Below are 25,671 nucleotides of genomic sequence, written 5' to 3'. Positions count from 1 at the left end.
TTAGTAAGACCTGTTCTCAGGAATCTACCTTACCAGAGTATCATCTGCTGGAGTTGTATCAGAGCTTCAAGTAGGTGGAGGAAGGGAAATATCGAACTACAACCCCCACCTGATCCTCTCCCACCAAAGCAGGGTAGGGGGTGAGAATCACTTGTGGTTCACAGTCCAGGAGTGCAGGCTCACCAAAAGACTGAGAACTAACCACAGGAATATAGAATGCTTTCTGCCTCTCTTAACATCACATTATTTAAAAAGGCCTACTTTTCATACTTGCTTTTATCCATTATATCATACATATTTTTTCACAAAAAACTATAAGGCACACTAAAAGACACATATACAGCATGAAAAGAATAAACAAACATCAGAACCAGAGACAGATATGGCAGGATTGTGGCAATTACCAGCCCAGGAATTTTAAAATTATGATTAGTATGTTAAAGGTTTTAATGTAAAAAAAGAGCGTGCAACAACAGATGGATACTGTAAGCAAAAAATGAAAAAGAAACTCTAAGAAAAAATTAAAGAATCTTTGAGATCAAAAACTCTATAACAAAAATGAAGACTTTGATGTACTCATTAGCACACTGGGCAAGGCTAAGAAAAGCATCTCAGAGCTTGAGGACATGAAACTAGAAACTTCGAAAAACGAAGTCAAGAGAAAAAACAACTAAGAAACACAGAACAATATCCAAAAATCACAAGACAACTATAAAAGGTGTAAACACAGTTGTAGTGGGAGTAACAGAAGGAAAAGAAAGGAACAGAAGTAATTTTGAAGGAATAATGACTAGGAATTTAACCAAAGTAAAGTCAGAAACCCAATGACAGATCCAAGAAGCTCTGAGAATACCAAGAAAGATAATGGCCAAAAAGCAAGCAAACAAACAAAAGAACATAGGGACATCATACTGACAATGCAGACAATCAAAGACAACAGAAAACACTCTCAAAGAACCCACAAGGTGGACAGCTTTACCTACAAACGAGCAAAGAAAAGAATTACAACTGACTCCTCTTCAGGAACAATGCAAACAACAGAGTGATGTAAAATATTCAGTGTTGAGGAAAAAAAGAAAACTAAAATTCTGCACACTGCAAAATTATACTAAAAGTGAAAGACAAAGACAAAAACTGAGGTAATTTGTTCCTGGTAGCCCTGCCTTGCAATAAATGTGAAAAATTCTTCAGAGAAGGAAAATGAAACAGGTCAGAAACATGGATTTATAGGAAGAAGCACATCAGAGAATGAATCAATGAAGGTAAAGTAATTGATTTTTCTTATTCTTTTTTTTTTTGATTTTTCTTATTCTTAATTGATTTTAATAGTTTGCTCAATGATATATTTGATATATAGTTATATATTCATATGCTATGTACACCATGTGTAAGTGAAATGAATAACAGTATTGACAGAAAAGACAGGAGGTAGAAATTAGGAATACTTTGTTATTATAAGATACTTGTACTACCATGAAATAGTACAGTGTTATTGAATGTAGCCTTAGATACACTGTAAAGACATACTACAAACATGAGGACAACCAGGAAAGAGGGGAAAAAACAACTGATATGTTAAGAATTGAGAGAAAAAGAAATCATATAAAACATCCAAAAAATACCACACAAGGGAGATAACATGTTGAAGACAAAAAACAGGAACAAAGACCAAGAACAAGAGCAACAAAAAAGTAATCTGCTTTTGTAGATACCAACCTAAACTGTATCAACAAATCACTCTAAACATAAATGGTCTAAATATACCAATTAAAAGACAGAAATAGTCAGAGTGAATCAAAAAACAAGACTCAAGTGTAGTAAATATAGACACATGTGATTAAAAATCACTGGATGTAAATAAAAAAAATCAATAAATGGAAGAAGATATGCCACACAATCACTAATCTGAACAATCCAAGAATAGCTGTATTTCAGACAGAACAGACTTCAGAGCAAGGAAAGTTAACAGGAATAAAAACTGACATTATATACCAATAAAGTTATCAAGACTACAAGATAACACAGAAGTCTTTCATGTGTTTCTGCCTGACATCAAAATACATGAGGCAAAAACTGACAGAACTACAAGAGATGAAACCACTCCTGTAAGTAGAGATTTTAACATCTCTCTATCAGAACTGGACAAATCCAGTAGGCAAAAAATCAGTAAGGACATACTTGAACTGACCAACATCATTAATCAGGTGGATATAATTGACATCTACAGACTATTGTATCCAATAATAGCAAAACATACATTCTTCTCAGACTCACATGGCACATTCATTCACCAAAACAGATCACATTGTGCACCATAAAACACACTTCAACAAATCCTAAATAGAAATCTTATAATGTCCTAAACAACATCATCTTTTAGGACTTTTTTTAGTCTTTACTAAATTTTTTACAAATACTGTTTTTCTTTTATGTTTTTGATTTTTTGGCCACGAAGCATGTGGGATCTTAGCACCCCAAGCAGGGACTGAAATTGCACCCCCTGAATTGGAAGGTGAAGTCTTAACCACTGGACTGCCAGAAAATCCCCAGCGTTGAATGCTGTATTAGAAAAAAAAGATCTTAAATGAATAACCTTGCCCTGTTCTTTAGGAAAAGAGAAACAAAAAGCAAATTAAATCAAATATAAGCAGAAGGAAAGATAAAATGAAAAGGCACACATCAATGAAATGAAAACAGAAAATCAACAGAGAAAAACCAATGGAACCAAAAGCTGGTATTTGCAAAGATATATAAAATTGATAAATTTCTAGCCAGGACAACTAAGAAAAAAAAGGGAGGACACAAACTGCTAATATCAGAAATGAAAGAGAGAACAATGAACTACACACCTCTTGGCCATTAAAGGATAATCAAAGAAAATTATGAACAACTCTATGTTCACAAATTCGATAACCTACTGAAAACTGATCAATTTCTTGAAAGACACAACTGTTAAAAGTCATACAACAAAAGAGACAATCTGAACAGGCCTATGGCTATTAAAGAAACTGAATCAATAATGAACCACACCCAACAAAATACAGAAAGCACCAGGTCCAGATGGGTTCACTGGTAAATTCTACAAAACACTTAAGGAAGAAATTGTACCAATTATTTACAACCTCTTTATTCCTGTGATCCACACAAAGGCTTTGGCATAGTCAAAGCAAAAATAGAGATTTTTCGGGAACTCTCTCACATTCTGCTGAAGACTCACTTGGAGAATGTTGAGCGTTACTTTGCTAGCGTGTGAGATGAGTGCAACTGGGTGGTAGTCTGAGCATTCTTTGGCATTGCCTTTCTTTGGGATTGGAATGAAACCTTTTCCAGTCCTGTAGCCACTGCTGAGTCTTCCAAATTTACTGGTATATTGAGTGTAGTACGTTAACAGCATCGTCTTTTAGGACTTGAAATAGCTCAACAGGAATTCCATCACCTCCACTAGCTTAGTTCATAGCGATGGGCCACTTGACTTCAGACTCCAGGATGTCTGGCTCTAGGTGAGTGATCACACCACCGTGTTATCTGAGTCATTAAGATATTTTTTGTATAGTTCTTCTGTGAATTCTTGCCACATTTTCTTGATATATCTTCTGCTTCTATTAGGTCCATACCATTTCGATCCTCTATTGTGCCCATCTTTGCATGAAATGTTCCCTTCAGTTCAGTTGCTCAGTTGTGTCCAACTCTCTGTGATCCCATGGACTGCAGCAGGTCAAGCTTCCCTGTCCATCACCAACTCCCAGAGCTTTCACAAACTCAAGTCCATTGAGTCAGTGATGCCATCCAACCATCTCATTCTCTGTCCTCCCCTTTCCTCCCACCTTCAATCTTTCCCAGGATCAGGGTCCTTTCCAATGAGTCAGTTCTTCACATCAGGTGGCCAAAGTATTGGAGTTCCGCTTCAGCATCAGTCCTTCCAATGAATATTCAGGACTGATTTGCTTTAGGATGGACTGGTTGCATCTCCTTGCAGTCCAAGGGACTCTCAAGAGTCTTCTCCAGCACCACAGTTCAAAAGCATCAATTCTTCAGCGCTCAGCTTTCTTCATATTTATAGCCCAACTCTCACATCCATACATGACTACTAGAAAAACCATAGCTTTGAGTAGACGGACCTTTGTTGGCAAAGTAATGTCTCTGATTTTTAATATGCTGTCTAGGGTGGTATTAGCCTTTCTTCCAAGGAATGAAATGTTCCCCTGGTTTGAAGAGATCTGTAGTCTTCCTCTTTCTATTCTTTTCCTCTATTTCTTTGCATGGATCACTGAGAAAGGCTTTCTTATCTCTCCTTGCTATTCTTTGGAACTCTGCATTCAAACGGTATATCTTTCCTTTACTCTTTTGCCTTTAGCTTCTCTTCTTTTCTCTTCTCTTCTCAGCAATTTGTAAGGCCTCCTCAGACAATCATTTTGCCTTTTCGCATTTCTTTTTCTTGGGGATGGTGTTGATCATTGCCTCCTGTACAATGTCACAAACCTCCATCCATAGTTCTTTAGGAACTCTATCAAATCTAATCCCTTGAATCTATTTGTCACTTCCACTGTATAACCGTAAGGGGTTTGATTTAGATCGTATCTGAATGGTCTAGTGGTTTTCCCTACTTTCTTCAATTTAAGTCTGAATTTGGCAATAAGGAGTTCATGATCTGAGCCACAGTCAGCTCCTAGTCTTGTGTTTGCTGACCGTACACAGCTTCTCCATCTTTGGCTGCTAAAAATATAATCAATCTGATTTCAGTGTTGACCATCTGGTGATGTCCATGTATAGAGTCATCTCTTGTATTGATGGAAGAGGGTTTTTGCTTTGACCAGTGCATTCTCTTGGCAGAACTCTGTTAGCCTTTGCCCTACTTCATTTTGTACTCCAAGTCCAAATTTTCCTGTTACTCCCGGTATCTCTCAACTTCATAGTTTTGGATTCAAGTCCCCTATAATGAAAAGGACCTCGTTCTTTGGTGTTAGTTCTAAAAGGTCTTTCAATGGACAATGGAGTACATGTATACTTTCAAACAAAGTTTTTCTCCAGATACATGCCCAGAAGTAGGATTACTGGGTCATATGGTAACTCTAGTCTTCGTTTTCTAAGGAACCTCCAAACTGTTCCAGAAGCCTATATTCTTGCCTATTTCCATAAACCAGTCTCATTCTTCTAACTCCTTTTATCACAGAGATGCATTTTAAGATACGGCATCCAATGAGATCCTTTCATCTGCCAGCAGTTCCCAATAAAGAACAATTAACTATACGGGAGTCTGGGATTGACACAGACAACATTGTTATAGTTAAAATAAATCACCAACTAGAACCTACTATATAGCACACAGAACTCTGCTCAACATTTTGTAATAAATAGGAAAACAATTTAAAAAACAATGAGGGAAAAAGAAAACATTGTATTTAGTTAAGTCTAAAACATGTTAATTACATATGTACGATTATGTTATGTGACATTGAGAGAGGAAAAATGCTACCTATTCAACCATCACCCGATTTTTTTTCCTTTGATATACAAATTTACTTCACACTAAAATGAAAGCAACAAGCCTTAAAAAAAAAAAAAGTGATTATAGCAAGGTTTCAGAATAAGGTTAATGTAAAAAAGGAAACTGGTTTCCTATATACCAGGAAGAAACAAGTTGAATTTCAAATTATAAATCCTTAGGTTAAATCTAACTAAATATGTAGAAGGTCTATATGAGGAAGAAACAAAACTCTGATGAACAAAATTAAAGAACTAAGTAAATGGAGAATTTTTCCAACTTCATAGATAGATAAATTGCCAATATCATCAAAATGTCCCAACTTCATCTACAGATTCTAAACATTCTGAATCAAAATTCCAGCATTTGTGTGTGTGTGTGTGTGTGTGTGTGTGTGACTATTGAGAAATTGATTCTACACAAGAAGAAATAAAAGACCCGAAATAGCCAACGTAATATTGAAAGGCAAGTTGGAGCACTGATATTAACTCAATTTCAGACTCACTATAAAGTTACAGTAATTAGGACATCATAGTATTGATGAAAGAACAGACAAATAGATGAATGGAACAGAGAGCCCAGAAATAGATCCACACAAATACTGTCAACTGATCACAAAAGTAATACAATGAAATACAGATAAGCTTTTCAACAAATGGTGCTAGAATATTAAATATGCACATAAAACTAAAAAAAAGGAATCTAGACACAGAACACATATCCCTTATAAAAATGAACTCAAAATGGACTACAAACTTAAATGTATAATAAAAAACTATAAAACTCTTTATAAAGAGTTTATAAAACTCCTTGTCTAACTGAATGAACGTATGAGTCATGCAGTGTAGGGCCACCCAAGACACAAGGGTCATGGTGGAGAGTTCTGCCAAATGTGGTACACTAGAGAAGGGAATGGCAAACCACTGCATTATTCTTGCATTGAGAAGCCCATGAACAGTATGAAAAGGCAAAAAGATGAGAGTCAATTCTTAGGCAGCTTCATAAGAAGTCCAGGGTCACCGAGGAGGATAAAGGGGTCTGGGGTTCTCCAGGAGGAGGAAAGGACAAACTTTTTTTTTTTCCTCTACATTCTTAGTCACATAAAATTAAGTTTGTTTTTTTTTTTTTTCTTTAAGCCTGGAACTGATGATTACACAATTCAGTTTAAACTCTGTACTAGGGATTATATAACAACAATGTACCCTGCTTGAGGACAGTTTCTCCTTCCTGAAAACCTTGTGATTAATCCCAATATATTAGAATGTATTTATGAGGATGGGTCTGGTAGGATCTATCTACTGTTAAATTGTAATCCTATTATCCTAAAATGTAAATTGTGGGACAGGGTTTGGTAAAATTTTCACAAACTTGAGACATTCTTTGATTTATTATAATAACCAATTAAAAAAGTATATAACTCCCTTGCTAACACTAGCGAGGGGTGCACTCTCCATCCCCTTTCTGATGTCTATGTCAGAAGCTTTCTCTGTCCCTTTTTATACTCAAATAAAACTCTGCAATACAAAAGCTCTTGAGTGATCAAGACTGGTTCCTGGTCCTGAAGTTTAATCTTCTGAGATAACGAATCCGATACCATTCACTGTAAGCTGTCAAAGATATGACACTAAAACATGAACACCTCAGTAGGTGCCCAATATGCTACTGGAGAAGACTGGAAAATAATTCCAGAAACAATGAAGGGATGGAGCCAAAGCGAAAACAAAGCCCAGTTGTGGACATGACTGCTAATGGAAGTAAACTCCAATACTGTGAAGAACAAATATTGCATAGGAACCTGTTACGTTAGGTCCATGAATCAAGGTAAATTGGAAGTGGTCAAACAGGAGATGGCAAGAGTAAACATTGACATTTTAAGAATCAGTGAACTAAAATGGACTGGAATGGGCAAATTTAACTCAGATGATCATTATATCTACGACTGTGGGCAAAGTATCCCTTAGAAGAAATGGAGTACCCCTTATAGTCAGTAAAAGAGGCCTAAATGCAGTTCTTGGGTATAATCTCAAAAACAAGAGAATGATCTCTGTTCGTTTCCAAGGCAAATCATTCAATATCACAGTAATCCAAGTCTATACGGCAACCTGTAATGCTGAAGAAGCTAAAGTTGAATGGTTCTATGAAGAACTACAAGACCTTCTAGAACAAAGACCAAAAAAAGACGTCCTTTTCTTTATAGGGGACTGAAATGCAAAAGTACGAAGTCAAGAAACACCTGGAGTAACAGGCAACTTTGGACTTGGAGTACAAAATGAAGCAGGGCAAAGGCTAACATAGTTCTGCCAAGAGAATGCACTGCTCAAAGCAAAAATCCTCTTCCATCAACAGAAGAGACGACTCTACACATGGACATCACCAGATGGTCAATACTGAAATCAGACTGATTATATACTTAGCAGCCAAAGATGGAGAAGCTGTGTACAGTAAGCAAAAACACAACTCACACAACTCAATACCTGAAAAACAATACAATTAAAAAATGGGCAGAAGACCTAAGTAGACATCTCGAAAGAAGACATACAAATGGCCAAAAGGCACATGAAAAGATGTTCAATATTGCCAATAATTAGAGAAATGCAAATCAAAATCACGATAAATTATCACTTCACACTGATCAGAATGGCTATCAAAAAGTCAACAAATAATAAATGCTGGAGAAGGTACTGAAAAAAGGAAACCCTCCCCTACACTGTCAGTGGAATGTAAACTGGTACAGCCACTATGGGAAATACTATAGAGGTTCCTTAAAAAACTAAAAGTAGAACTACCATACGGATCCAGCAATCCCACTTCTGGGCAAATATCCAGAACAGACAGTAAGAACTAATTCAAAAAGATACATGCACCCCAAAAGTTTACAGCAGCACTATTTTCAACTGGTAAATCATGGAAGCAATCTAAATGTCCACTGACACAAACACACACAATGTTCACAGATCAGAAAACTCAGTATTATTAAGGTATTAATACTCCCCCTCAAATGATCTGTAGATTCACTGCAGTTTGATTCAAAATACCAGCAGTTTTATTTCTAAAAGCTGACAATCTAATTCTGAAATCCATATACAAATGCACAGAACCTAGAATAGCCCAAACAACTCTGAAAGAGTACAATCTTGGAAGGTGGACCCTATCTGACCTCAAGCATCATTATAAATCTATAGTAATCAAGACTGTGTGGTATGGAACAGAATTAGAGTCTAGAAATAGGCCCATATACAGATGGTCAACTGACTCTCAACAAATGGAGGTAAAGGTAATTTAATAAAGAAAGGACAATCTGTTCTAAAAATGGCTCAGGAAAAACTGAATTATCAATATTCAAATCAGTGGACTTTGATGTATAACTCACGTCATACACAAAAATTAACCCAAAATGGATCACAGACCTAAATGTAAAAGATAAAAATATAAAACTTTTTAAAGAAAATATATGTATCTGATAAATGACTTGCAACACATAATGCTTCACAAAACTCATTAATAAATCAATAAAAAGGGAGAGGTGGTGGATAGATGTGGACCCTTCACCAAAATAAATAAATAAATAGCTAATATTCACATGAAAATATGTTTAACGTATGTACAGGTCACTGAAGAAATACAAATCAAAATCCTCTAGTGTCACCACCATCCCTTTCTGGATTACTGCAATAACCTCCTAATGGCCTCCTTCCTTTCACTCTTCACTCTCCACAGTCCATAGAGAGTCTTCCTTTCATTCTTGACTCTCTATAGTCCAGTAGCCGCAGGTTCTTATAAAACCTAAGTTAAGACCATGTTACATCTCAGCTTAAAACTCTAATGGCTCATTTTTCACTCAAATTAAAAACCTTCCACTGGCTTATATAGTCTTAGAAGATTGGCCTCTCACACTGGCCTCTGCTCCTACTGCAACCCCCTCACCCTCCTTTCACAGTAATCCCAGCTGCCTGTCCCTGTCTCCACTTGCTTTCATGTTAACTACATGATAATAATCTTAGTAATATTTAACATTTACTAAGTAATACTTACTATGAACCAGATATTGTTCTAACTGCTTTAAACGCATTATCTCATTCAATTCCAACAATTATCTCCCCCCACTTTACGAACAATAAAACTGAGTTACAAAGAGGTTAATTAACCTAAAGAGTTCAGTCTGTAAGTGTTGAAGCCAGAATTCAAAATCACAGATGGAAGAAGTCAACTGCACAGCCCAAAATATACATGTCAATGATGTCACCTACTTCTTAACATTCTTAAGAAATAAGCATAGAATAAAGCGAAGATAGGATAAAGGACTACGAGAGGGAAAATCAACGTGCTTGATGTAGTCTCAGAGATGTAAAATTGGTTAGGAGGAACCAGGACAATTCAAGTATTTTCAAAATGCAGCACATAACTAGTTAAAAGGTAAAAGTCAGCACAAAACTAGTTATTACGTAAATCAAAATATGACATTTAAAACTTACTTTTTCTGTAGTAACAGTCAAGGAAGGAACCAATGCAGGTGATGGTTCTGGTTGCTTCTTATGTTTTTGTTTGTGTTTGTCCTTTTCTTTATATTTCTAAAAATGAACAGAAGTAAAATACAATTTAAATTAAAACTGATATATACATAATAAAGATGGTATTTCTTTATAATTACATTCAAGTAATTTAAAATATTAATAAATGCTTGTCAAAAAAAAACCAAACTCACTTCTAATCAGATATCATTTTATATATAAACAATACTAGTAATATATGATGGTATTACTATCTATTACTATATATTACAATATATAGTACTACTACTGTAAGTAATATTAAGGTGATTTGTTTTCTTATCCTTGACCAACCTAAAAGATGAACTGAAGTCTACATTTGTATCTGACAAACTATTTTTGTCCTATTAAAAATACCAAATGCTGTTGTATAGATTTCATAAATAGTACTTTAAAATTTCTATACACTTTGACATGCACTATCACCTCATAATAGTATCAGATTCTCCAACACCATGCATTAAATTCTATGGCCCATAAACTACAAACCAGTGCACAGAAACTCAGACAAGAAATTCTTTTTGATGTTTACTCAAAACATAGACAAATCAGTTATCTCTGTTAAAACTGATGAATTGAAATACAAAAAGAATTAATAAGAAATTAACTACATATTAGGAACCCAACTTTATTTAACATCAAAATACTTTAACCAAATTGTTCTCAATTGTTTGAATCAGTAGGTAAGCGTATTGTAAGGGAAGTTATGACCAACCTAGACAGCATATTGAAAAGCAGAGACCTTACTTTGCCAACAAAGGTCCATCTAGTCAAGGATATGGTTTTCCCAGTGGTCATGTATGGATGTGAGAGTTGGACTGTGAAGAAAGCTGAGCGCCAAAGAATTGATGCTTTTGAACTGTGGTGTTGGAGAAGACTCTTGAGAGTCCTTTGGACTGCAAGGAGATCCAATCAGTCCATTCTGAAGGAGATGAGCCTGGGATCTCTTTGGAAGGAATGATGCTAAAGCTGAAACTCCAGTACTTTGGCCACCTCATGCGAAGAGTTGACTCATTGGAAAAGACTCTGATGCTGGGAGGGATTGGGGGCAAGACGAGAAGGGGACGGCAGAGGATGAGATGGCTGGATGGCATCACTGACTCGATGGACATGAGTCTGAGTGAACTCCGGGAGTTGGTGACGAACAGGGAGGCCTGGCGTGCTGTGATTCATGGGGTCTCAAAGAGTCGGACACGACTGAGCGACTGAACTGAACTGAACTGAACTGAAAGAGTTAATTCAACTTATTTCTCATAGTACTTAAGTTTAACCATTCAGAGCACTTAATCTATTCAAAGCATGAAAGAATACTACCACTGGCCCTGCCCTAGAAGAGAGAGCATATCAGCAAAACAAAATGTGTACAAATAAAGGATAGATGTTTTACTATAATACCTAAGACTACTGTCCCTTTTTGTTTTTAATTACTGATTTAAGTACATAAGATACCTCTCTATAGCAAGGTTAATACTTTAGAAAATGTAAAATAAAAGTAACAGTTTTTATTCAGAGTTTTTAGGAAACTTTGTTACTATGAAGTTGTTTTAACTGTGACAGATCATAAGGAACCATGCCTCTAATTCTTTGTATGAGGATGTCATATAGAAGTTGAGGAGCCAAGAGCTTTGAGAAGCCCTCTATGGCTTTCACTTTTGCCACCTTAGTTTCTAGTCATCATGTAGAGAGTCAGTTCACACTTTTCTGATAGAGAGGCTAGGTAGAAAAAGAGGTCCCATGGAGAAGAACTGGGGTTAATCCCAGCCTAGAGTCAGCAGCATGTCAATTGAGACACGTAAATAAGACTACCTTACATCACCCAGCCAGCCACCAGCTGAGAGTAGACTCATGATTAAGCCCAGCTGATACCATGTGAAGGCAAGACAAATTGTGCTGAGCCCTAACCACTAAAAAAATGTATACCACTAAAAGTCGTCAAGTGGTTTACCAAGGAATAGTAGATAATTCAAACAAAACCAGAATTCACAACTAGGTAATGGGAGTTAATGAAAGTAGAAATTAAAAGTAACTCATATTGGAATTTTTATATTCACCAAAATAACAAATATAACTATACAATCTAGTTTATAAATATGATCCTTGACTGCAGTAAGTTCTGTATCAATACTCTTCTCCCATAAAGGTAATAGAGGAGCCTCTCCATCCTTCTTCATGTTCTACTTCCCATACTGGGCTTTATTCATCAAGGGTACAAGAGCTGGGATAATTTTATATATATTTTACAGAGAACGACGCTGAAAAACAAGATGAACAATCTCCACGAGGCTTCCCTGGTGGCTCAGTCAAGAATCTGCCTACAATGCAGGAGACTCGGTTCAATCCCTGGATCGGAAAGACCCCTGGAGAAGGGAATGGCAATCCATTCCAGTATTCTTGCCTGGAGAGTCTCATGGACAGAGGAGCCTGGTCGGCTACAGTTCATGGGGTCGCAAAGAGCTGGACACAACTGAGAGAATAACACACTCACAAACAACAGCTACAATCGTGGAGAGAACAGAAGAGTAAAAACTAAAGTATACATGTATAGGTATAAAAACATGAATGTATGTAAGACAAAATAGAATAATACACCACTTTGGTCCTATGTAATACACCAAGAAATATATGCTGAGATTGTAAATGTTCACTGGGAGAGATTGTGAATAGATTACATCTACAATATAGGCCTGTGAAATATGAATCAATGCAGTGTAATGACTTTCACACTAAAGAGATAGGCTGGTTTTAACAGAACAGGAAAAAAAATTCAGGAAAATATTCAGTTACATCTAAATACTTAGCATATGAAAAAGATGGGATTCCAAATCAGCAGGAAAGACTGAAATTATTTAATAATACTAGAAAAAGTGGTTAATAATGTAGTAAAAATGTCTTATACAAAAAAAAGATAAAATCTAAACAGATTATTTTATAGTTAAAAATTAAAATAATCTAAGAGGCTGAAGAAAATGTTTTTTAAAATTTGAAATTTAAAGGAGGAAAGACTTAAGCATAAAACAAAGTAAAAATCAGAAACAGAAAAGGTAGTTTTAGCTATTCAAATTCAAATACTTGTGCATCAATTTAAAAATCATTAAAAAGCTAAAAACAAACTGAGAAATAAGTTAACATGTTCTGTATTTTAGTGTTTAAAATGTTGATAAATCAGTAAGAAAAAATAAACATGCTATGAAACAACACAAAGGACAATTCACAAAAGAAACAATGAGCCACAAAACAAAAAATGTGCAACCAAGGACTGAAGAACTAATGGCAATACTATTCTATTACCTAAATTTTTTTAACACCAAAACTGTTGGATTTTTATTTTTAATTTTAAGACCCAATGTTGCCCAAGTTACAGTGAAATGAGCACTAGCATACAATGCTAAAGAGAATGTAAACATGCAATGGACCATTTTAAACATAAGAGTTAGAAACCGTAGATATAGTATCTGACTAGTAATTTCATCTCTAACAAGTGAAGGTTCAAGTATAGTTTATTATGCTACTATTTGCAATGAGAAAAAAAACTGTAGATAATCTAAATGTTTAACAACACAGGTGTGGTTGAAAAAATTATTATACAACCATGTAATGGTCATTTTAAAAGTATGTTCTAAAGGAATAAAGATCTGGTAAAATGGTTAATATGAGTTTCACTCTAAAATTTTATGCAAAGAGTCAAGCTTCAGAAAGAAAAACAAAGCTGAAGATGTCACAGTTTCTGATTTCAAACTATACTACAAACTGTTGGTAATCAAAACAGTACGGTACTAGCACAGAAACAGACACTGAGATCAGCAGAATGGAACAGAATCCAGAAATAAACCCATATTTATAGGGTCAATTGGGCTTCCCTGGTGGCTCAGACAGTAAAGAAACTGCCTACAATGCAGGAGACCTGGGTTCAATCTCTGGCTCAGGAAGATCTCCTGGAGGAGGAAATGGCAACCAACTCCAGTATTTGTGCCTGGAAAACTCCATGGACAGACTAGCCTGGTGGGATCCCATGGAATCCATGGGATTGCAAAGAGTCAGAACACGACTGAGCAACTAATACTATAAGGTCAATTAATCTACAACAAAGGAGGCAAGAAGAATCAAAAGGGAAAAGATATTCTCTACAATCAATAATGTTGTGAAAACCGGACAGCCACACGCAAAAGAATCAGACTACTTTCTCACACTGTATACAAAAATAAACTCAAAGTGACTTAAATAGAAGACCCAAAACCATACAACTAAAAGAAAACATGGACAGTATGCCTTTTGACATTGATTTTAACAGACTCTTTCTAGATATGTCTTCTCAGGTAAGAGAAACAAAGGCAAATATAAATAAATGTGCCTACATCAAACTGAAAATGAAAAGCTTTTGCACAGTGAAGGAAATGAAACAGCCATATTTGGAAACAATACATCTGATAAGGAGTTAATATCCAAAATATGCAAAGAACTCATACAACTCAATATGCAAAAAAACAAATTAAAAAATGAGCAGAGTACATGAATAGACATTTTTCCAAAGAAGACATTCAGATGGCCAATAGACATATGAAAAGATTCTCAACATTATTAATAATCAGGGAAATGCAAATCAAAACCACAATGATATACTACCTCACACCTGTCAGAATGGCTATCATCAAAAAGACAACAAATAACAAGTACTGGAAAGGATGCAGAAAAAAGAACATTTGTGAACTGTTGGTGGGATTGCAAATTAGCTCAGCCACTATGGAAAACAATATGAAGATTCCTCAAAAAACTAAAAATAGAACTGCCTTATTATCCAGCAGTTTCACTTCTGGGTATTCACCCAAAGAAAACAAAAACACTAATTTGAAACAACATACACACAACGTTCACTGAAGCATTATTTGCAATAGCCAAGATACAGAAGTAACCCAATTGGCCATCAATAGATTAAGTGCATAAAGATGCTGTGTGTGCCTGTGTAACATTACTCAACAATTAAAAAAAAAAACAAAACTTTCTATTTTACATGAATGGACTTAGATGGTATTATGTTAAGTTGAATGGACTTAGATGGTATTATGTTAAGTTAAGTAAGTCAGAGAGAGAAAGACAAACAACACCATATGACCTTACTCTTATGTGGAATCTAAAAAACAGAACAAACCAAAATGGAAACAGATTCAGATGCAGAGTAGGGTGGGAGTGAAAACTTTCAGTTATAAAATAAGTAAACAAAGGGAGGTAGGTATAAGATACACCATAAGGAACATGGTCAATAATATTGTCAAGAACACTGGACAGATGGCTACTGGACTTATGGTGATCATTTCATAATACATGTAAGTATCAAATCACTACATAGTACACCCAAAACTAATATACCACTGCATATCAACTATATTACTTCCATAAAAAATAAGTTTAATAAGTGAATAAAAATTTTATGCAAAGAGAGAACAACAACCAGAAGGGAATAAACACTATTTTTATGTAAAACTATAGGTCAGGACAACTGGTGTCACTCCCAAATACATCAGTGTGTATAATTAACAATAAAAATAATCAGAATTGTAGCAACTTATAATATACATATGTATATAAAATCTCATTTCATCCTTAAAGCAGCCCTGTGATGATCTACTTTTATAGATCAGAAAGGAATGGCTTAAACAAGTACAAAATAGATTCTTATCTATACCTCCCAAGAAACTTAGCTGAAACAAAAACTTTTTTTAATTTAAAGAAAAAAATAAATAAGGTACCCATGACAAACTATAAAAAGAAAATTTGAAAGAGTAGGGGAAAGAAGAAAGATTTAAAGGAAAGGAGAGAAAATGATTCCATCTTAAAAGTATCTTTAGCTGCAGAATGAACTACTTTCCCTGTAGAAGGTAGGGACAATACAGGAGTTTTTAACCTAAATTTAGAGCATGATGAACAACTAAGAGACATTTCCAGTATTCAAACCGGAATGGTTAAAGAAATCATTAAAGCAAAAGTAAAGTACAAGACAGTAGAGGTAATACTTGAAATAAGCTCCTGTCTTCCGACACAGAGGAATTAGATATCTCAGAGTCTGAGGAATACATATGTTATCACAGAAACACTGGTAGAAAGAAATGTTTGGGGTTAGTCAGAAAGTGAATTCTAAAAGGAATGCAACATCGTGCTTGAGGTTATTTCCCCAGAAAAGTTCTAAATTAACAAAGATGTGCTCATATGTGGGAAAGATTTCATTATCACTAAGTGTGAAGAAGAGTTCATCAGGAAGCCTAATATTAGAAATTAAATTTCTACTACGGAAAAGAGGATCTATGTTCAGTAACTCCCAAGGCTTTAAATGGTGATTTAAAATCACATCAATTTTTTCCAATGTTAACAATTAAAAATCAATCAAAAACCAGTGAAAACAACAAACCAAACAGCAACCCAAACTGGGGGAATGATGAGTGAGTGAGTGAGTGAAGTCGCTCAGTAGTGTCCGACTCTTTGCGACCCCATAGACTATAGCCTACCAGGCTCCTCCATCCATGGGATTTTCCAGGCAAGAGTACTGGAGTGGGTTGCCATTTCCTTCTCCAGGGGGAATGGCAGAAGCAGATAATACATTAAACAAAAACTAGCAAGCAAGCAGTGAAATAGAAGACTCTAGAAATAGAGCAGAAGTTGCCCTGAACTGAACTATAGAATTCAGCTATTAATAATCCTACTTCCAATTAGCTAAAATTCTGAAAAATATCACAAAAACTCCCAAATCTGCAGAGAAACAACCTTTTCTTTTGCTTTTCCTGACTATTTAATTTGTTCTTTCTTTACCTGAAGAGTAGTGCAGGCTTTAGAGCAGAAACAGGAAACGCTAGGGGAAGGGAGAGTACTGACTGTTTGGAAGTAGACAATCTAGGCTAGGAATGAATTATACAAAATCAGAGGGTATTCTTAAGTGTGTGAACTATCCCCACACAGTTAAGAGATTAAAATCTAGCACAAGATATTTAATCAAGAATTAGAAAAGAGAGCTGAGCCTGGGTTCTACCAAAAACTGCATACTGTCCCAGTTGAGTTTGTACACTGCACCCTTGACAGTTCCTCTGGAATCAGAAAGAGACACTTAGTCCTCAAACCCTAGTCTCAAAAATGTTGAGAAGAGATTCACGAAATGGTCTTAACTAAAGAGGAGCAAATACCCAGAAAGAGCCTCAAAAACATGAGCAAGAAAGGAAAAAGTTGCAAGGCAAAGAAACTATAGCCGAAAAGGAAACAACATAAAGAGCATAACATGCAAAAGAGAACCAGAACTCTCAACCTACAAATAAATATAACTCAGCATAGAGGTGTTTCTCAAATTGTTCCATGCTAAGTAAAACTTCATTCTAATGTATGTTCAAACAAAGCACAAAATGAGATGATAAAACAAAATGGTTAAAAAAAACTAAGGGATTGTAGGACCAAAGTAATTTTAAAACTAAAACAGAATTAGTAACTAAAATAGAATCAACAAGGGGAAAAGCATACATTCTTGAGAATAAAAATATTGCTCTAAAAAGGGCATGAAAAAAATCATAGTAATGCAAATGAAAAATCAGCAGATATTAAAGTGTTCAGAGGGAATTCTCTGGCGGTCCAATGGTTAGGACCGGGTGATTTCACTGCTGTGGCTTCAATCTCTGGTCAGGGAACTAAGATCACACAAGCCACGCAGCAAAGTCAAAAAAAAAAAAGGGGGGGGTGGGGGTGGGGGGGCGGTTCAGAGAGGAACATTTAACAGTTACATACAACAATAATCAAACGTTAAGTATAACTTGTGTCCCTACAGTAGAGAATCCAATGAATGGAGAACAGAAAATGTATTCAAACATAAGAGCCTACAAAATAAAAGGGGGGAGGGGGATGCGTTCTGAAAAATTCAGTTATAGAATGTTCAACAGCAAGACTTACTGTAGTTAAACTTAGCAGACTGCATGGGTGTCAGTGGGGTAGGACTGTCCCTGGTCCTCCCCACAGCAATAGTCTAGGTCCACTGCCTGAATTCTTAAAGGAAAGAAAGTGTCACCCAATATATATACAGCCAAGATTCGATTCAAAAATTAGGACAAGAAGAAAACACTTTCCATTATGAACAAAGTCAGAGAATACAGGTCTGAAGAACGTATTCTTGAAAAAAAGTTACTGAATACTAAAGCTCTGCCAATTTGAGATGATATAAAGAACTCAATGGAGAAGCTGTGGTGAAAGGTAGTGACCATCTAACAAATTTAAATTGAACACAGAACAAATCCCTAAAACAACTGTGAGGATTGTTTATAGAAGAGAATGTCTCAGACATGAAAAACACAACATAAATATCTTTAAAAACAAACTGGATGGAAGGAAATGAGAAGAGCACAGGGATACTGTTCGCCTTTCATAGCAGGAGCTCAATATAGACTGTGAAGCACATAGTTAAAATAATTTGCCACCAAATAGTAATTGCACATAAAATCCTTCCTTGTAGACAAAGCCTGGTTTTCTTTGGCTAATCACTCTCTCACATCCTCATATTTTCAAGCCCAGAGGTGAACATGGAATATCTAAGTCAATTTAGATAAATCTACCTCCTGAGCCACAGACCGCTTTAGGTCTGGGATAGATTTAGGTCAGGATAATAAAACAGAAGAGGAAATTTTCTGTGAGATGGCTGGGAATGTTCTATCTGAAAGGTACTCCCTTGCTGTCTTCAGATACTCAAGTGGTAGGACATGACCCCTGGAACAGCTGCAGTGACCTGCCAACCATGCCTAGAGAAACCAAGAGAACCACAAGAAAGACAATAATGCTCTACCGCCATTGAATTGACCATTGCTAAGTTAACCAATCTCAGAATAGCCTCTGAGCATCTTATGCAAAACAATAATTCTCCATTGCTTTAGCAATATTCTGTTATAGTTAAAAGCATCTGAACTAGAAGGATGATCTTACTTTTCAGTGATTTTTTGTGTGCTTTATCTCCACAATTAAAGGTAGAAGTTTAAGGAAATAATATCTGTTGGGATAAGGAAATTTTATATGAAGTTCAATTTATCTATTTGCTTCACTTTCTTTTATAGAGCCAAGTAAATCTAAGTTTAACATTTGTTAAAAAACCAACAGTATTGCACCATTTTAGTATTTTTGATTGTTCTAACCATCCTTTCAAAATCTATTATCTACCTATTTATAAAAATCTGGAATGCTTACTTAGTAGTAATGATAGCTATTTCTGGATGGTGAATTCTGGAGTATTTTTTTTTAATTAATTTGCATTTTAAAAAATGCTTTCCCTTGTTTAATTTTTTTTAAAATAATTACATATCCCTGGTGGCTCAGGTGGTAAAATCGTCTGCTTGCAGTGCTGGAGACCCGGGTTCAATCCCTGAGTCAGGAAGATCCCCCTGGAGAAGGAAATGGCAACCCACTCCAGTACTCTTGCATGGAAAATTCCATGGGTCAAAGAACCTCATAGGCTACGTCCATGGGGTCGCAGAGTCGGACACGACTGAGCGACTTTGCTAACAAAAAGAATGGGCTAAAATGAAGTAGAGACAGCTAGCTATTCACCAAGCCCGTTTCTTTCCTTTATTCAGAGTATAACTAGACACTTCCCAGTTTCCTCTGCAGTCCGATGTGGCATTTAACTGGGTTCAGGTCAATTATAATCTGAATGAAAAATGACGTGTGCTGCCTCTGGGCCTGCTCTTTAATAGCCTTGAGTATTGAGTGTCCATGCCCCTTCCTCTTCCAGGGATTAATACAAGGGAACACAGCAGACACAGAACCAACACTGAAAAGAAGGCCGAGAAGCAAAAATGGAAGGAACCAAAAGTCCTAACTCATGGCTTGTAAGAAAGCTGTTAATTAAGAACATCTGTTTTGGATGTCCTTGTGAATGAAAAATTAACAATGTATTAATTCTCATAATCTGAGGAGTGTCTTATGTTAGAAGACAATTCTTACATAAGTCTCTGCTCTTTCTTTATGTCTTGCAAATAAATAAGGCAATGACTTGCCCATCATCTAAACTATCTTTTCAAGGTTGTTTGTATAATGAGCAGACTTAAAAGACAGAATGTATACCTTAGGAACAAAGGGCAGCCACATTTACTATTACAAAATATTCAGGGGCCCAAAGCTTAGGGTTCTACTGCAACAGAATGCATGAGCAGCTGTCATCTGGCCCTCTGTGCTCTGCCCTATGGAAACTGGGTCTTGGGGGAATTGTGCAAAAATACGGATACTCTGGTTACTTCTACTGCTTTAAGTAATAAACTATACTTGATCTCTAATCCAAAATTCTCTTGTCTTCTAACTGGTTACCTTATAAGTAGGGTATACCTTATAAGACCCCTTTTACAGTTCTTGACCGTCTGGTGATAGGAATATAATGCTGTTAAGAGACATGGCTTTCTGGAAAAGGAAGGATAAGGGCTTCAAGGGCCAACTAATGGGATATGAGGGAAGCCTATGGGAATGACTAACAAACACACTGAGCAAACTGTATGGTCAATAAAGCAGTACACGGTTCTTCATTTTATTGTCTGATAATGAGGAAGAACTTAGGAGGTGGCTGCTAAAACTTCCTCCAGGCTAAAGGAGATTATTATATAGCATAGGGAATACAGCCAATATTTTATAATAGCTATATAGACTTTAAAAAGTATAAACCACTACATTGTACACCTGCAACATATATAAGACTGTACATCAACTATACTTCAATTTTAAAACAAACAAACAAAAACCCTGCAGGTAGGAGATTTTCTCGCCAATCTGGCGGTTGGCTTCAGTTTCACCCTACCATAATAATAACTAATTTCAATTCTGAGTCACCCTCAGTGGACAGAAGGTTCCAACCCTTTCAGATAACAGTTACAGAACTACTTATCTACACTGAGCATGAAAGGAAGGAAACTGGCAAACAATCACTATGGGCAGAAACAAGGTGAATCACAGGAATCCTGGTTCCCTCAGAAAATGCAGGTGGAGGGGTCTGTATGTTAAGGAACAATGGACAGTTGGACTGTCTCACAGCTCAATACCTCCTGCGATCTATACTGCCAACTTTGAATTTATTTAGATGAGAACAGAAGACTTCAGTGCTGTTTTTGTTTTTTTTTTTTTTTGCAATGGATCCTGGTTGCTGTAAGGCATCTTTGGTCCTTCCTCTCACTGAAATTTCCCAGAGACAGACCAACACTTTGTGTGAAATAAGGAAGCTAACACTGTCTCTCTTTAGTGCCCCACAATCCCAAGGGTAGTGCCCCACCCCTTTTTGAAAAGCAGCTATGAGCCTGCCCATGGACTCTTTTCAAAAGGAAACCCATAGAACAACGTAGCTCTTGAGCCTATGATGTCTATTAGTAAGTCAGACTAAACCATGTGGCAAGGGCCCAGAAATTCCTCACTTGTCAAATGGAAATGGTATGTTCAAGAACACAACTGGCCTGGCCCCAAGCAGCATCTCAGCTTCATATTAAAAAGTGGCAGCTACCTTCGTTCTTGTTACCTGATGCAAAACTACTTGTTTAATGGGGATCTCAATACTTTACGGCCACCTGAAGCGAAGAGCTGACTCACTGGAAAAGACCCTGATGCCGGGAAAGATTGAGGGCAGGAGGAGAAGGCGGCGATAGAGAGTGAGATGGTTGGATGGCGTCACCGACTCAATGGACACAAATTTGAGCAAACTCTGCAAGACACTGAACGACAGAGAAGCCTGGAGTGCTGCAGTTCATGGGGCTTAGTTCACTGACTGGTTGAAATAAACTAAAACCAAATGATGTGCAATGGGTTGCAGCAGCTATTCAATCTCAGTACCTGCTAAACTGATCCAAAACTATATGTCATCACTGCACTAGGAGGCAGAATTCAGACATTCTCACAGCACCAGACAATATTTCTGTGGAAGGTGAAATAATGGTGTCAAAACATGTTTAAACCCTAATCTTCAGATTCTGTTAAGTATGTTACCTTAAAAGACAAAAGGCACTTCACAAATACAAGTATTTTTACTTATTCTGGATTATCCCGTAGGCCAACTGTAATCACAGGAATCCTTAAAAGTGAAAGGAGTCAGAGGAAGAGAATCAATGGAAGATTGACTATGGCAGACTGATCCGAGTTGCAACATTGCTGGCTTTCAAGAGAAGTGGATCATGAGGCAAGGAAACTGCACATACTCTGGAGACTAAAAAAGTTAAGGAAACAAACTATGTAAACACATGAAGGAACTGAATAAGAACTGATTTAATGCTCACTTTAACTTCTTTCTGCCTGATTATCAAGTATATCCATTTTCAACATTTATTACTAATCCTTTTCTTCTTCCAGGGATAAAAGTCCTTACCATCTCTTCTCAATGCCTCATCAGAGATTATCCCTTCTCATGACCTCAGCAAAGCCCTCTTACTTCATTAAACCTGTGCTCCAGTTTCATTTTCCTCTTTGCCTATAAACGTACGTGTGCCTACTATATTATAGTCAATGCAACTAAAACTATAATTCCTCCCAGATCAGTTCTTAATTATTCAAAAGTTGTCAATAATACTACCTTTATTTCACTACCCTCATACTTAAACCTGTGGGTTTGTTTAAAAAGCATTTCACATGGTTTCACTGTGTTCAAGAAACCATAGTAGGTCGTGTTGGAAAATACTAAAGTACAAAACATAAGGATCAGTTCTGAAACACAACATAGAGAATTCTCTGGCAGTACAGTGGTTAGGACTCCACGCTTCCACTGATAGGGGTACGAGTTCCATTCTTGGTACGGAAATTAGATCCCAAATGCCATGCAGCATGGCCAAAACACACACGCACACACACCCAAAAAAACACAAAAATCCAACAAAAACCAAAACACAATTTGGCCTGTAAGTGAGACATATACTAATGACAACCAGCAGTTAAAAAAAAAAATGAAATGAAAAAAGTAAGAAAATCACATAAAAAATATCCACAGCAAGAGATACAGTGTGAGTCACACAAGACAAAGTCCAGCTTCACTAGAAAGCCAGAACTGAGTGTTGGATCTGAATTAAGATGAAGTAAGAAAAGAGGAAACTGAAGATCATTTGAAAAAAGAACAATTGACAAAAGAACACATTAAAATGTTTTAAAAAAGGAAAAACAAAGTTTATTTGGAGGGAATGGGTAAAATATGACTAACAATTTTTCCCTTTTGTCACATCTAATGTGTTAATATCTCAGTCCAGTCCAAGCAAAGCCTCATCACCTAACTCTTTCTGGTGACTCTTTTCTACTATCAAATCAATCTTCTCATTTTAAAATATTAATTATAATGTACAATTAAAATATTAATAATTTCACTTATTTGACTCAAATAGCCTAACCCATCTTAAAACTCCAAATTCATATTTCTGCCTTTAAAATGTTTATCATTCCACCATACCCAAAGCGACTAAAATCAGTATTATCAGTTTCTCCTTTTTATAATGTTTACTTATTATAATTAATAATTACAATGCTTGCTCTTCCCTCAAGACCCTACCTGTACTTATGGTAGCACGCCCCTAATCAAGACTGCCTATAACCATCCATCACCTCCAATAGACCTTTCCCCTTGCCCTATTACTACCAATCAGATCCCAGGCCTTATAGATCTTATTGCTTCAATACCTTGACTATCATTTCCCATATCTTTCCATTCATACAGCTATTAAATTCAGTTTAGACTTCATTACTAAACATGAACAACAAGGCTCTCTTTATTTTCTAGAGCCATGTTGTCCAATATGGTACCTACTTGCCACATGTGGCTATTTCACTTAATTAACAGTGGTCTAGTCTAGAACTTCATACTAAATCAAAAAAAAGTATATTTTAATATATTCTTCTCAGTTTTCCTCTAATGTAACTATGAGACAATAATTGGTACACAGTTTACTTAACAATAATCAGCCCCAAGAAGATAATCAAAAGAGGAAAACACCAAATAACTTATTACAATGAAGGAATAAAACTACTACTGAGAAAAGCAAAAAAAAAAAAAAAAGCGTTGTTAAGGATGTGGAGAAACTGGAACCCTGGTTGGTAGAAATGTGAAATGTGAGCTGCTGTGGTAGTATTGTAGTTCCTCAAAAAGCTAAACTCATTAAAAAATAAAATTTTAAAAAGTAATTAGAAAAAAAAATCAAACTCAGAATCAAGATGTGATCCAGCAAATCCACTTCTGGGTATATACTCAAAAGAACTGAAAGCAGGGTCTTGAAGAGATATTGTATACCCACCCATGTTCACAGCAGCATTATTCATTTACAACAGCTAGAACGTGGAAGCAAACAAGACTCTATCAACAGATAAACGAATAAGCAGAATGTGGCATATACATACAACTGAATATTCCACTTATTCGAGGAATCAAGAGTAGTCAAATTCCTAAAAACACACAGCAGAACAGAGGCTGCCAGGGGCTTGGAGGGGACTGGGGACAGGGGGAGTACTGCTTACTGGTTACATATTTTCAGTTATGCAAGGTGAAACAAGTTCCACAGATGTATATGGTGGTGATGGTCTCCAACAATATAAATGTATTTAATGACACTGAACTGCACATTTAAAAATGGTTAAGATAGTAAGTTTCATGTTATGTATATTGTACCATTTAAAAACTTAGGGGTGATAACTGGTACAGAGAGAGAAATCTAGGGCCCCGTCACTACACTATCATAGATCATATCATATCCCAAGAATTCAAACAAGCTCACATAGAGAAGTATATTAGCTGGAGAGCAGCCCCAAATTGTTTATATTAATTCATTCTGTAGATACACCACTTACTTTTTCTTTATCCATTCCCCTACTTAATTGAAATGCTACAACTAAGACCGAGATTGTCTTCTCAGCTTAAAAATAGGCTACAGCAGAAACTAAACAGAATCACTTGCTTTTAAAAGACAATTATTATGATTACTATGTCACAAAGGATTCAGTAAAACAGTAAAGTATTGTAAAAGTACTTTGTACTACTTCTGTACTATTTCAGGTTAAACTAACATTAATCAGTGATGAAACTACCTCAATTAGGTAGTTGATACAAGATTAACATATAAAAGTCAACAGTCTTGGTACTTCACTGGTGGTCCAGTGGTTAAGAATCCGATTTATAATGCAAAGTACATGGATTCAGGGAACTAAGATCCCACCTGCTCCAGTGTGTCCCATTTACTGAAGCCTGCAGTTTCTGGAGCCTATGCACTGAGTCTGAAGGCCACAATCAAAGATCCCACATAACTTCGCTAAGATCTGAGGAAGCCAAATACACAGATAAATATTTTTTTAAGTCAACAGAATTTATAAATAGACAATAAAAGAAGATATAATAAATATAGAAAACCCCTTTTAAAACAACAAGAAAGAAATTAGCATAGTGAGAAAAAGAAGATAGTGGCCAACAGACTAGTTCTGAAACTCCATACAAAAAGACTATTTAGAAAAACTAAAAATCAAAAAACCAATGGAATACCATTTTACAATAAAATCAAATGCCAAAGTACTTCCATGAACCCCAAAATACAAACAGGGTGGAACAAAAAACTACAACATCTGCACAGTAACAGCATTTGTGAGGGGAGAAGGAAGCCACAAGACAACTGCAAAATCATCAATGGTACTCACTGCAAAGCATCAAGG

General features: G+C 36.1%; 1 protein-coding gene across 8 annotated transcripts in view; it reads right to left on the bottom strand.

Annotated features, from left to right (window-relative positions):
• Positions 1–25,671, bottom strand: part of MLLT10 (MLLT10 histone lysine methyltransferase DOT1L cofactor) — a 207,895-nt gene that overhangs the window by 78,760 nt on the left and 103,464 nt on the right. For all 8 annotated transcript variants that reach the window (XR_009740239.1, XR_009740240.1, XM_061435970.1 and 5 more), the window contains exon 9: positions 9,955–10,050. Coding sequence is in view for 6 of the 8 variants with exons in the window: in XM_061435970.1 (XP_061291954.1) it covers positions 9,955–10,050 (96 nt within the window). In the remaining 2 variants the exon portion in view is untranslated. The remainder of the gene's footprint in view (positions 1–9,954; positions 10,051–25,671) is intronic.

The sequence above is a fragment of the Bos javanicus genome, chromosome 13 (genome assembly GCF_032452875.1).
Source record: "Bos javanicus breed banteng chromosome 13, ARS-OSU_banteng_1.0, whole genome shotgun sequence".
Taxonomy (NCBI): Eukaryota; Metazoa; Chordata; class Mammalia; order Artiodactyla; family Bovidae; genus Bos; species Bos javanicus.
The sequence above is the reverse complement of the archived record's forward strand: the minus strand, read 5'-3'. Positions and strand labels throughout refer to the sequence as shown.